The sequence below is a fragment of the Strongylocentrotus purpuratus genome, unplaced genomic scaffold, assembly GCF_000002235.5.
Source record: "Strongylocentrotus purpuratus isolate Spur 01 unplaced genomic scaffold, Spur_5.0 spur5_scaffold_7, whole genome shotgun sequence".
Lineage (NCBI taxonomy): Eukaryota > Metazoa > Echinodermata > Echinoidea > Camarodonta > Strongylocentrotidae > Strongylocentrotus > Strongylocentrotus purpuratus.
In genome coordinates, this window is record NW_022145613.1 from 36,858,925 (window position 1) to 36,873,250 (window position 14,326).

The following is a 14,326-nucleotide window of genomic DNA, read 5'->3' on the forward strand; positions in this document are numbered from 1 at the left end:
AAAATTCTACGAAAAGAAGGTATTGGCTTCAAGTTTTTGTATAAATAATGCAGCCCCCACCACCCCCAAACAAACCAAAAAATCTCCTTTTTGTTCCCTTTTTCTGGGAATCAAAGAGATATATACAAAGCAAAGCAATTAAGACATGATATTGCAATGACGTGCCGGTGCATGGAGGGGCAGGGGCAGAGGCGGCCCTCCCGGGGATGGGGGGGGGGGGGGGCAAAGTGCCTCCCACTTTTTCAGATACCCCAAAAGTGCCCCTTTTTACATAGGAAAAGTGCCCCTTTTATTTTGTAAGAAGTGCCCCTTTTACATAGGAAAGGTGCCCCTTTTCATTTGACAAGTGCCCCTATTACTTAGTAAAAGTGCCCCTTCCCCCCTCTTCACCTCTGACGAGTGCCCTTTTTTTTAATTTTTGACACATGCCCCTTTTCCTTCGACATGTTCCCATTTTCCTTTGCAATAAGTGTCCATTTTCCATTCTCATAAATCTTGAAATAATCTTGAATAAGTGCCCTTTTTAATCTCTAGTAAGTGCCTCTTTTCAGGTACGAGAAGTGCCCCTTTTCACTTTTAATAAGTGCCCCCTTTACCTCTGATAATTGCCCTATTCAAAACTGAGAGGTGCTCCTTTTACTTTGACAACTTCTCCTTTTTTCCTTTGTAAGAAGTGCCCCTTCTCCTTTTAATAACTATCCCCTTTTTAAACTCGGATGAGCACACCTTTCATTTTAACATGTGCCCCTCTTATTTTCTAATAAGTGCCCCTTTTCCTTACGATAAGTGCCCCCGTTAAAAAGAAATAGTTCCTTCCCCTTCTCATAACTGCCCCTTTTAAAAATCTGAACGGTGCCCCCTTTTCATTCAACAAATACACATTTTCCTTTATTATAAGTGCCCCTTTTCATATCTGGTCAATGCCCCTTTTCAACTCTGATAATTCCCCTTTTAATAATGATACGTGCCCCTTTTCCTTTCTAATAAGGGAACTATCCCCTTTTCACCTCTTATAAATGCCCCTATCAAAATCTGATGGGTGCCACTTTTCCGTCAACAAATGCCTATTTCCCATTTTCGTAAACGCCTCTTTGTCTCATTTTCACCTCTTATAATAATCCTTTGTACTTTGACACGTGCTCCTTTTCTTTTCGTATAAGTGTCTTATCCCTTTCGATAATTGTCCCCTTTTCTTGTAATCATTAAACGTGCCCCTTCTTTAAGGCGTCTGAGAGCAATTTCCCCCAAAGTTCGCTCGCTGCGCTCGCTCGCATTTAAAGATGATATAATTATGTTACTTATCAAAGGTCTTTTCAGTCTTCCGTTATGAGAATGTGCTTATAACCCCATCACGATTGGCTTTTTTCCTCTTTATAAGATGTAATTTTCGCACTGCGACCTCATACAATGTAGATCTTTGAAATTTTTCACGCTCGCTTCGCTCGCTCGTAAATGCATATTCAGACATCACACCCAACTGTAAAGTATGATGCTTAAGCGATATCTTGTATGATGTATGAAGAAAAACAAATATTGAAATCATCCCTGATAATGTAATCACAATGTAGGGGTATATACCAATGTCTAAAAAATTGTATATTTTCGCTTTGAGATTTCCCACTGTAGGTGCCCTTTTTTTCTCCAGAAAGTGCCCTTTTTTGTTGGTGCCCCCCCCCCCCCCCCCCCACTTTGGAAGTCGCTCGGCCGCCCCTGGGCAGGGGGATCTTAATTCTTGTAAGCCTTCTCCTGGACCTTTGGTCAACTGGTCATTAATTTAACCGTTCCTCAAATTTCTAAAAGGCAGCTGCCCCCCCCCCCTCCCATCCATCTCGGCCGGGTATGTAATCAGCAACAGAGGCAAAGATCTATGAGCAAAATCAATTTTTATATTTTTTTTGGGGGGGGGCTGGGGGTTAACAGATTTATATCTGATATATTGTGTACCTGTATAAATATGTATACTATAAATAAATAATAAATAAAAAAAACAAATTTGCATTACAACGTGGCATAAAGTTAATACACGATTACACCTGCTTATCATTTGTTATTTTGAGTCAGCTTGACGTCATATTGTTGGAATTTGTATCTTGGAGTCGTAAACAAATAATGTTTATTGCTATTATGTGTGTTTTTCAAACATGTCCTCATTTTTATTTAATTGTTTTAACTTTATTTATTTAGATTTTTTTTTGCCTTGTAAATTGCATATGAAATAATACGTACCAATACCACAACACAAGGAATGGTGTGGCGTGTCATCTGCATGTTACAATTTTTTTTTTTTGGGGGGGGGGGGGCTGGGGGTTAACAGATTTATATCTGATCTTGTGTACCTGTAAATATGTACATACTATAAATAAATAATGAATTAAAAAAATAAAATTGCATTTCCACAATGTGGCATAATACATAATGGAGACAATGTTGATGATGTAAGGGATGGAGATGATGAGAGGGATTGGTGAGGGATGGAGATGATGAGAGGAATGGAGACGATATTGATAATGAAAGGGGTGGAGACAATGTGAGGGATGGAGATGATGAGAGGGATGGAGACAATGTGAGGGATGGAGAATTAGAGATGATGAGAGGGATGGAGACAATTTTGATGATGTAAGGGATGAAGACGATATTGATGATTAGAGGGATGGATGAAGCGTGGAAGCATTGACGTTTTATAAATTATTAGAGATAGAAGACAATTCCTTGTACCGATCTCGACTCTTTATCCTTACCTGAATTCAGTTCCATCCCCCCTTCCCGCGCAAAGCGCGGAAGCTTTGATGTTTCATTAAATAATTAGGGAAAGAAGACGATTCGTTTTACCGTTCTCGACTCTAGATCCTTGTCTGAATTCAGTTTCCCCGCTCCCGCGCGAAGCGTGGAAGCATTTACGTTTTATAAATTACTAAAGAAGACAATTCGTTGTACCGATCTCGACTCTTTATCCTTACCTGAATTCAGTTTTGTCCCCCCCTTCTCGTGCGAAGCGCGAAAGCTTTGATGTTTCATTAAATAATTAGAGAAAGAAGACGATTCGTTGTACCGTTCTCGACTCTTAATCCTTTTTCTTCCTACGTCCTCTTCCTTTTTTCTTTTTTTCTCTTTTTTTTTGGGGGGGGGGGGGGCGACCGCCCCCACTGCCCCCCCCCTGGCTACGCGCCTGCCCCTCCAAAATAAAAGAAGAAGGCGATTCTTCAGCTCACTTCTCTTACAGTACTAGGCTAGGCCCTTACGTTAGATCTAGCTATTTATCAAGTCTTTAACTTTTAGGAGTAAAATATGATTATCTGATTATGAAAAAGAAAAATTCCATTCCTTCATTAATCAAATATTCTACTCTGAATGACTAATCTAGTATATGATAATGATGTAGCTACAGTAGATATAGATCTAGGTCTAGTTTACTCACTAAATCAAATTGGATATTCTACTCGGAATGAATAATGATAATACAGTAGATATAGATCTAGTTTGATTAGTTATACTCACATCACTCGATCAAATTGGGCAGTACAATCATGCAATGCAGTGCAGCGGCCCGGTACGGGCGCCGAGTCAGTGAATTCCCCCGCCGACCCGGCCGGCGGCGCTGTACGGCTAGCTGCACACTGAGCTGAGCTGCTGCGGTAGCACTAGGCAGTAGTCTGCTAATTTACGGCCAGGACGAAAGAATGTGAACAAACATCAACCATCTCATCTAAAATGTACTATATTCGACTTCTCAATAATGAAATCTGTGTCAGGAATAAAAAATAGACCTTCATACGAGATAAAAATGATATTTTTGCAGTGATTTACCGACGAAAACACTGCTCGAATTTCAGTGGTCCGAGTAGATACAACGCACATTTAATGTACGTGCGGCAATGCGGATTGCGAGCTGTGAGTAAATTATCCGAAATGTCATTTTTTTTGTCATTTTACCTAAAGATAAGTTATAAATTGTCTTCATTGGTATCATTTAACACAATTCCATTAAAGATTTTGGTTGGAAAGGGCATTATTAAGTCACAAAGAGCACAAACATATACACATTGGTATCTCTCGATCGATTAATCAGGTCGGGACATCTCGGCCCAGTTTTTCCAGCTGGGCCGAGTAGTCCCGTGGGCCGAGTTAGCCCGACTCCGTATCCGACTACGAGTTACGACTACGATTTTTAAGTTCATGTCTCAGGAAACTTTTTAATGGTAGGAATATGCTGCTATGTATCTTTGGCGTATCTTTACATTCTAATATTACCTGCCCCCCCCCCCCCCCATCAGTACGCCAGTGCTTCCAGTATCCTACCATAAAAAAATTCTGGGACAGAAAAATGCAGCTGTTATAGACCTCTAGATCAAAAGTATATTATTGTTACAAGGGAATTCAACTTTATTCTTTTTAATGACTGTTTATAAAAGCACGAAAATCATGAAAAATGACAATTTCATTTCAATATATATTATTGTTACAATTAGGGAAATCAACTTTATTCTTTATTCTTTGTAATGACTGTGTTTATAAAAGCACGAAAATCATGAAAAATGACAATTTCATTTCATTTTAGATCTAGAAATCATGATGGGAAAAAGTGTGGCGAGTTGTCCGAAAAGGCTGTGGCGAGTTGTCCAGGGTATTGTGGCGGGTTGTCCAGGGTATTGTGGCGGGATGTCCAGGGTATTGTGGCGGGTTGTCTTGGGGCGGGTTGTCTTTGTGGCGAGTTGTCTGGACCCAAAAAAATCGCTTGAACGCTAACCGCAGTGACCTTGTTTTTTGTAACAGCGTTTTGATTTGTGATTCATGTTTGTGATTCTAGCTTCGAAAATTCGATTGAACGCACCCTTAGTAGTAGTGGTGAAAGTCAAATGGGGGTTTCAATTTTAAACGACAAGTTTTCGCCATGTAAAATACTAATACTGTAATACCTCTGCATTTTTACATCTGACATTTTTAGCTCTCACAATTTTTACACCGAACTCCCACCCCGAGAATTGGCAATTGAAGGTAATAAGCCAGTTCGTAATTGATATAAATTCGGGAACAAACTTTTCCAAAGGTCACTTGAACACAAAGAGCTGAGAGAGCTAGAACTGTGATTTGTTTGTGTGCTGGCTTTTCCGTTGTGAATGATCACTTTACTTGGAATCTGATGATCGGTAAAGTATTCGGCAATAGGGAGTTTTCGCAAGCTCAACACGGACAGAGAATCTGCGATTTGTGTGCAAAATCGAGAAGCTACTATAGTAACAGTGGGGTGACTGCTGAGGTACTGAAATCCAGAACAGATTTTGGCCAAATCTACGAGCGTTCTCAATGACGCCCCACTGGCAAGTGAATTAAGTGCCATGATACAAACTATTTCATTCACCTGATAAGAATAATAGTATTTCAATAGTCAGAATACAAACTAAGGAGGCTATTGTGGTGCCACTCTTCAAGAAAGGGAGGAAAACGATCCAACAAACTATCGACCAGTCAGTCTGACATCGATAGTGTGCAAGATCATGGAGAGAATTGTGAGAAAGGCTCTGATTGAGCATCTAGAGAACAATTACCTATTGGACGATCATCAACATGGATTTCGATTTGGCAGGTCCTGCGCTACCCAACTTCTTGAGGTTCTTGAAGAATGGACAGCAAAAATTGATAACGGCCATAGTATCGACTGCATCTATTTAGATTGCAGGAAGGTATTTGACAATGTCCCTTACAAACATCTCCTTGTTAAGCTACAAGCCAATGGTATTTCAGGACATATCCATGACTGGATAAAAGGGTACTTGACAGGACGATCACAAAGAGTATCAGACAGTTAATGGTAAACAATCACCATCATGCCCAGTATCCAGCGGAATTCCGCAAGGAAGTGTTCTCAGCCCTGTCCTATTTCTCTATTTCATTGACGATTTGCCTGAGAATGTAACAATACATCAGGAATTAAATTATTTGCAGACGATACAAAAATCTATAGTGTTGTGGAAAACAGAAGTGATGCTGAAAACCTTCAACAGGATGTTTGAGATGGGCTGAGAAATGGCAATTACAATTCAATGTCTAAAAACGCAAGGTCATTCATTATGGGAGGCGTAACCCGAAATGTGACTACAAAACACCATAGCAAATAACTTAGTGTTATTTAGGGTACGCATATGCGTGTTCCCTCCTTTTGAAAACACCCCCAAGTCCGGAGTGTAAAGTCAATTTTGTGTATGTACAAGCCAGACTTTGGTGCGTGAAAAGTACCCCTTTACCGGACATTTTGGTAACACGCATGCGGTCATTCCGGTGAGGGGGGGGGGGGGGGGGTTGGGGGATTAACTTTTGACTCTGCACTATCATTCTCAGATCATGTGGCAGATGTAGCAAGAAGAGCCAACATCAAGTTGGGTATTATAAAGAGAACCTTTTCAAATCTGAATGAAAAAGGATATGCTTTACAAGACCATTATCTGGCCTACTCTTGAATATTACAACTCGGGGTGCAGAAAAGAGCTACCCATCAACTCGCACATCTTCGTCACCTAAAATACCATGAGAGATTGAAAGCCCTCGGGTTAGAGACGCTCATTTACTGAAGACAGAGAGCTGAGCTGATACAAATCTTTAAGATTATGAAAGGAATTGACCGGGTGGACAGTATGAGGCCACAGTATGAAAGTAAGGAAGCCAAAGTGTAAATCTGTGCTTCTTCAAAATTCCTTCTCTGTGTGAAGTTGCAACAACTGGAATTTCTTAACAGACTCAGCAGTCAGAGCAACAAGTGTAAATCAGTTCAAATCCATCCTTGGGAAATATTGGTACAGCCACCCCTTAAGTACAGTCCATACCAGAGAGATAGCATTACCTGGAGGGGCAAAGTTTATCTTTACGCTTCAACATTAAAGTAAACATCAAAGTAAGTAAGTTATTTGTTTAGCATCTGAGAGAAAGATACCCAATCCCTTTAAAAGAAAATATTCTAAATTGCATTTCTGCTAATTGTAGAAACTTTATTTCATCAAATCGCAATAAAGCATTAAACGATCGTCTTATTAAAGTTATATACATGTACCTGTATACATATACAACTTTATATATATATAACTTTATATATATAGGATGCGCATATTTGATGCATAATAACTCCAGAGCAGAAATCTAGACTTTCTTCTATATAAACACACACACAACAATGGATACCGGGCATGCATGTAAAATGGGGTGCCTATATGACAAAATAAATGGCCCAAAATGGAGCAATTCTGCTTTAATTTTGTGCAAGTTTAATCGCTTATAGTAATGAGTAATAGTTATATAATTCACCAGCTAATACAAGTTTCTCTTTTTGTATTTTCCATGTTTGAATATGTCAGTGATAACTTTTATATAGGTTCAAGTCTCGCTGGTTCTACACATTTTTTTCTGACTTGTTTTCAATTACAGATCGATCGGTCTTATTTGCGTGCAAGCCACAAACATGTTTAATTAGTTGAAATTTCTCCCAGGAAACATAACATTTATAAAAAAACATATTAAAAATACACGTCTAGTAGGAGTCATTTATATACCCCCTTAATTCCAGAAAGGAGTGGGTTGCATGGTGATGAAGGTAGTGAAGTAAGCCGTGACTTACTGTGAGTCTGAGGAAGCAGGCTGCACAAGTTGGCCAGGAGATGGGGAAGGCTGCCCAAGTTGGTCTGTAGACTTATGCAATCCTGATACAAAATGAAAGTTGTAACAAAAAAACAACATTAAAAAGGCACACATATATGTAATCTAAACACATGTTTCATTTTGTTAAAGTTCATTGTCATTATAATCATTACTATAATCAGTATTATTATTATCATGAGCATTTATGTTTGCATGGGGGGGGGGGGGGGGGGGGGCAGTGACAAGATAAACTCATGCCATTGAATTTTACTTCATGAAAGTCTAAAAGTAGTTCTAAAATAATAAGACCAATCCTGGTCAAATTATATAGAGCCTTTTAAAGCTCTGTCTTTTTCCCAACGAAACAGAGCAGCCAGTGAAAACAAATTTGTTTAATAAAATTATGGAAATCAAGCATTACTTTAAAGAAACAGAACTTAGTTATCCCTGCATTGGCTCATATTTCCTGATTGAGGTGTCATATAAAAGGGCAGAAAATGAACTTATTAGAAATGTGAATTTCTCTTTGAAATTCAGATACGGTTCGTCAAATGACTTTTGGGTAACCTTTCTTTAAATTGATTTTAATTACTCATGCCTGAAATATGCATCATATGAGTTGCATTAAATGAAAGTGGTTAAGGTATAATAAAACATTGATAATTCACGGTTTCTTTTTTCTTGGACGCACTGTACATATACCGGTATTATTTGAATTGTGCATGGCATTTTCTGTGTTTGTGTTTCTTACTCTCTATCAGCCAGTCAGCTGCATCCTCATGCCCAATCTTCCGGAGACATTGTTCCAGCGTCTTAAAATGTTCCTCAGTCAAGCATCCAGCACATATAATTCCTTTCCATTCCTGAAGCACCTGGTAGATAGCATTACCTATGCTCAAAGGGTTATTAAATCGAATTTGGTTGATGATAATGTTGGATAACCCTAAGCGGAGGCCCAGTGGTGTTAAATTTTCAGGTAGGAGATGCATAGCCAGGTCAGAGAGAACTACATCATCTTTTCCAGAGTGTGCATCATTGCCTTTTTCATCTTCTTTCATTTGTCCTTTGATAACTCCTTCTCTATCAATCTTAAATGCTAGCCCTCCTTCAGCACCCAACTCCCCACAATCGCTGCCACTGCATGTGTCCATATCTCCTTGTAGATCTGATGCATCTTTACTATGTTCCATTTCCACAGCTCCCTGAGCTTGCTCTCTGTCAAGTCCCTGGTTCGGATTAAGCAGAGAATCATAATATTGAGTCTGTATAGTTTGTTAGAAGCATTAGCTTCTATAGTTTAAATCTTCATCATTTATTGGTAATACTTATTGCTATCATTGTGTTTCAAAGTTCCAAACTGATTTTGGCATTAGAACAAATAACCAAATTTACTGAACATGTAGTGACATGTTATTTTATTTTCAACCTTCTCCTAGGATAACTAAGTGAAGTAAGTTCTTCCAAAATTCTTGTAGAAATTTTTGTAACATTTTTGTAACTCATTTTTCCAGCTTTCCAGAATTGATAAAATTTCTTTAAAATGTCTCACTCCTCTTTAGAAGGATATGAATCTGATTGGCTTTCCTTACTCACAATGAAATCCATTTAATTTTTCTCTTATTACTACCTCTTTGTCAGACAAACATAAAAATAAACTGATGTGAGCTCAATCTTCTAATTCTTACCTCGCTAGGCCACCTTCTACATGTCGATGTAGAGGGTTCAAAAGCAGAAGAACTTGCCAATTCTCCTAGGGTTGTAGTGCTTGAAGATGAAAATCGGTTAGGAGACTGCATCCTCTCGAATTTCACTTTTAAATTATTATATGTCTTAACCCGAGGAAGCTGGGCGCTGGTGCACTCTTCCGATTCCTCCTGAATGTCTTCCGAAGGGTTTGCCTTTAAGGAATATGCAAGGGCGTATATATTGTTTTCCTCTTTTTCTAGAGAATCTGTCATGCTTTTGGCACGCCTCTCAAAGTCATTTCTCTCCAGTATTACTGATGATCTCCTCCTGTCACTTTCTTGGTCAATGAAACATAACTTTTCTTCAGTTATTTCATGTATCTGTCGCGACCATTCCTTGCAATGCTTCTGCATGACCTTCACTTCTGTTAACCTTTTTTCAAGATTTTTCTTGAGTTCTGATTTCCGTTCTTCTTTAGCCTTCAAACCTCTTTCAATTTTTTCAAGATTTTCCCTGTGTTCTGATATTTGTACTTTTTGAGACTTCAAACTTTCAAGTTCATGGTCATGGTGATCACAGGCTACACAGCTTACACATACATTTGTCTGGCATTGCTTGCAAACATAGTCTAGTGTGAAACCACTATGCTTTGGACAGCTTTCTACTTCCAGAGGCAGAGACAGTTCCTTTGTCCAATCTCCATCAAACTTGCCAGCCATTCTGTCACTATTCTTCACCAACTAAAAGCTGTATTCAGTGTAATTTCACAAGGAGGTGGATTATAAGACTGCAATCAGAGGGCTTGAAAGTGAAATACCATCTAGTATCTCACCCCAATTCTTCCTGCTGTAGTTTACCTTTCAATCACAATCACAATAGCATCCATAAGTGTAGAACTGAGCAGTCTGTGGATAAAAATATTGATAAATAGGAAAGGCCTCTTAGTCTTAGGAATAAAAGTAATTCATCACATGTTTCAAAGAGATGTAAGTGATCTTATCCTTACAACAGTTTGAGACACAGGCTCCTGGTGGTTACCAGCCATTGCCCTCGCCTATTTATGGAATCTCTCTCTTCCTATAAATGGAATCAACTTCACAAACATTAGTTGTTGCTAATCTATGTTGAGCAGGCCTCTTACAAGATTTTAGTTGGGAAGAGAAACTTTTGTTTTAAATGTATGCAGAGAGAGAGAGAGAGAGCTTGCTTACACAATGTAGAGGCATGAGAAGACAAGTCCAGAATGCAACATAGATGTACATTTATTTAAAAAATCTTTCATAAGATTAAGAACTTTTAATTCATTGACATCACTAATTACTTTGCCTAATTTTGCATTCCAGACACATTTTTTCCAGTCGCTGATTTCTTTTTATATCCTCATATTCACCTATTTGGAAGAGATTTAAGACGAGTTTACTGCTTGGGAAACAAGGTTAAATCATGCACATATGAATTGGCGGATGCATTATCTTTTCATCAGATAAGGTACAGGTGCAGTTTTGTAAAACGAATAGGCTATAGAGCTATGATAGTACTTATCATAGATGTGTGTGACTACCTCAAAAAAAGTATACAGTACTCCTACTTGTAGCTACTTGCTCCCTCTACATGTATATAGAAAACTTCCCCAATCGGTGCCTATTGGTCCCCCATGATCCTTTTTTTCTTATGTTAAATGAGAGCTGAGTTAATGAGATAGCCACCTGTCACAGTGACCTCGCTGGCTCGCTGTTTGGTCTAATCCCTTCTGGCTGAAGTAGTAAAGCTTCCCTTTAAACATTTTATGTTGTAAAATATCAAACTTGCACGAGATCATGCAAGCGCGCTTCCTCTATAATTTGGACAATGTCTAATGTTCGAACGATATTCCATCCGCGAGTGATGCAGCTCTTGCACGAACGTTCGTGAAGCGAGCAGAATCGGGAGGTAAGACCAGGCCGCTGCTCTAGGCGCAGCTTGCTTGTGATGGAACGTACGTGCGCTAGTCATTGTTTATCGGCAATTGCAAGAGAATGAAAGCGACGTTACCAGCTAAGAAAAACAACTAACAAAGACCTGCTCCTCAGTGACTATACTGGTGTCAGAATTGGTAGATATCGCACAATGCACAGCATATTTATGGAAGAAGATGAAGGATCTTCAGGGCCTGCAAGGAAAGCGAAAGACATGGGGAGAAAGGAAGAAGTAAGTCTGGAGATCGCTGTATGGGAACTGTGCATGGGTGCACTTACCAGACAGCTACTGTTCACTCCATGCCTGGGCCGATTTCAACACCAAAACAAAAATTACATGGTGAAAATATCGACTAATAGCACATCGTTAGGATATTAGGTCATAATTTTTAAAAGGGGAATTGATATTAATACTATGAAGTATTAGGGGAAGGTAAAGAATTGTATATAGAATTATGATTTATTAGGATTTTCAGCCGTTGAAACAAAATAAGCAGAAAATCGTATCTCTCTGCACATGCTTTCTATGGAACATCCGGGTACGTGAATATACTCTTTCCCGGACGTGATGTCATATATAGTAGACCAGCGCTGTGACTGATTTGCTATGCAAAGAGAGGCGGATATTTTCGACATTTCAATTAAGGATTTCGAGTAGCCAGAATTTTTTTGTGATATACTAGGTAATTGAAAAACTTATGAATAACATATGCTTGCCGTAGGTACCAAATTAAGGGACATTAATTTGCTTAGAATATCAGCTTTAACGGATTGACTGATCAGAGGTGTGGTCCAAATTAATTATCTAGTATACAGAAAGAACCGTCATTTGTTAACCCGGCTTCCTCATAGACTATAGGCAGTCGGTGGAGCCGGCCAGGTGGAACAACATTTGATATCAGGATCATTTCATGGGGTTGGGGCAAAAATATGATGATGCCATGCAATGTAACGTTGGTACAAGATATTCTACTACACATGGAAGATGAAATCCTCTGTTGAAGACTTGTATGCAAATTGCAATGAATGTATATTGCAGTGCCCTGCCAGAATCATTCTTGTTACAGTTGCTTCTCTTCAAAATCTTTGCCTAATACACATTTCTCTTTTTACCAGCGTTACATGACATCATATTCAATAACATTACAACAGTGATTACATAAACTAGTTTGGCCTTGGGTCTATAATATTGATTCTCCATGAAGCTTGAGCTATTTGAACTTACTTGTAAAATAGTTGGCTATGCTTTTTATGCTAAACTCAATTTTAGCAAACATTAATTATTATATTTGATACAATGATAGGAGACATAGTTTCTCACTTCTGGTATGTCACAAAAATTGACCTTACCCCATCTGGGCCCATGGAATGACCCATCACTTATCAGAGACTGCTTTCGTTAGCATTTACGTACCTACTTAGCAGGGCAGGGCCGGCCGGCCGGGCCGGTCCAGCTCCTCCGAACAAGACGTACGCTTAATGGTGCGATGATGTTGATCTCGATCTCGTGCAGTGGAAGTAAAATTCCAACAACACTCAACAGCTATTATATTTTTTATTCAGTGGGTCTATCGATCTACACGACCTATTATAACGATGGAAAATGCTCATTTAAGAATCCTGCCACAGAAAACCAGCAAAACTTCTAGTACAAGCCAAGGCAATGAAATCAGAATTCATGATCAAGGAAGTCCAATAAATGATGAAGCAGCATAGGCGAAACTATTTGCATGGGTGCGCATGCGCATGCGCACCATCGGCACATTTACGGGGAATTCCCCTTCTTTTATTTTTATTGTGTTTTGTTGTTTTAGTTTTTATTGGAATGCTTACGCCCAATTCAAATTAAATGGAAAGTTGGAAGCAGAAGAAAGAACTGAAGGGAAGAAAACAAATCTACGCTAATCTGAGCTAGTCTGTAGTCTGGCATTAATGTATTCATATTTTGTATTAGATCAAGCCATCAAGGGTTCTCAAACTTTTCATCGACGTCCAGATTTTGATTTCCATGAAAGCTACGAGGTCCGAAACAATGGGCAAATTTAGTTTATCATTTTTGTTTCCATACACATACGTTTGTGATATAATACATACGTGTCTTTACATGTACATTAATTTCTAAAGTGGAAGTTGTGGTACGCATGCAGATATAGGGATCGTATGGTATACATCAATGGGGAAATTAAGTGGCACTGTTTGCCGGCAATGAGCAGCTTATAAACATTGGCACAAATGGAGTGATTGATTGATTGATTGATTGATTGATTTGTATTCGCCAAGCTTCCAACATACAACAATGAAAAATAATAACAGATCAAAAATTCAGCCAGCTTGAACAGGATAACCCACAAAAGCTCGAGAGTTTATTTCCAGTGGGGCCGTCCCCGACATACATGTACACAAGTAGGTTAAAATCGTAAGACAAAGACAAAGACATTGAAGCTATATAGCAAAATAATGTTCAGACAATCTACTCCTAAAACTGACAGCAATGGCACTTGTATACTGAAGAAAATGAGGCTTGCTTAAAACGTTTAGGTCCATACAGTCATGATCTAAGGGGATTTTGTTACAGTTCATTTCTATAATTTTAAAAGGCCGAGTTATTTTGGTACTCTCTCAGCCGAGGGGGCCGGGGGCGGGGGAGGATGCCCCTTGGAGCCTTGTTCATGGAATGACGAAAAATCTTTAAACTTGGCATATTGATATAGTATTATTATCGCATAAAGAAAAAGTCCATGAACTGAAGTGTCATATGCCTCAATTTGTTCTCATTCGGTACGGATTGACATGACCCACGCGCGGTCTGGAGTAGTGAGAATTAAGCCCTGCTCTATATAGATCATCGGACATAACAGTTAGCAAATTAGATCTATGGCCCGGGGGGGGGGGGGGGGATACTCAGATTTGATTTGGACGGGGGTGTGCCGCTCAAGCCTCGAAAGCCCTACCCATTAATATTTTGGGGCATTTTTCTCGAAAAAAAAAGGGAAAAAAAGAGAGAAATTTTCCACAATTTCGGGTGTTTTTCGGGTGTTTCCATGCACAACACTCGAACATTTTGG

At 39.1% G+C, this 14,326-nt stretch overlaps 1 protein-coding gene across 1 annotated transcript; it reads right to left on the reverse strand.

Annotated features, from left to right (window-relative positions):
- Positions 1 to 7,595: 7,595 nt before the first annotated feature.
- LOC105438885 lies at positions 7,596 to 8,832 on the reverse strand. Its single transcript, XM_030973704.1, has 2 exons — positions 8,372 to 8,832; positions 7,596 to 7,682 (listed from the first exon to the last, which is right to left on the reverse strand). The coding sequence occupies exons 1-2, from the start codon at positions 8,808 to 8,810 to the stop codon at positions 7,597 to 7,599; spliced, it is 525 nt and encodes a 174-aa protein (XP_030829564.1). The 5' UTR covers positions 8,811 to 8,832; the 3' UTR covers position 7,596.
- Positions 8,833 to 14,326: the final 5,494 nt, after the last annotated feature.

Bases quoted from the DNA above. Each gene is read 5' to 3' on its own strand.
- LOC105438885 (XM_030973704.1), bottom strand. From the start codon at position 8,810: ATGGAACATAGTAAAGATGCATCAGATCTACAAGGAGATATGGACACA. The intron at 7,683-8,371 runs GTAAGAAACACA...ATTTTGTATCAG, and splicing joins AGCTGACTGGCTGATAGAGA to GATTGCATAAGTCTACAGAC.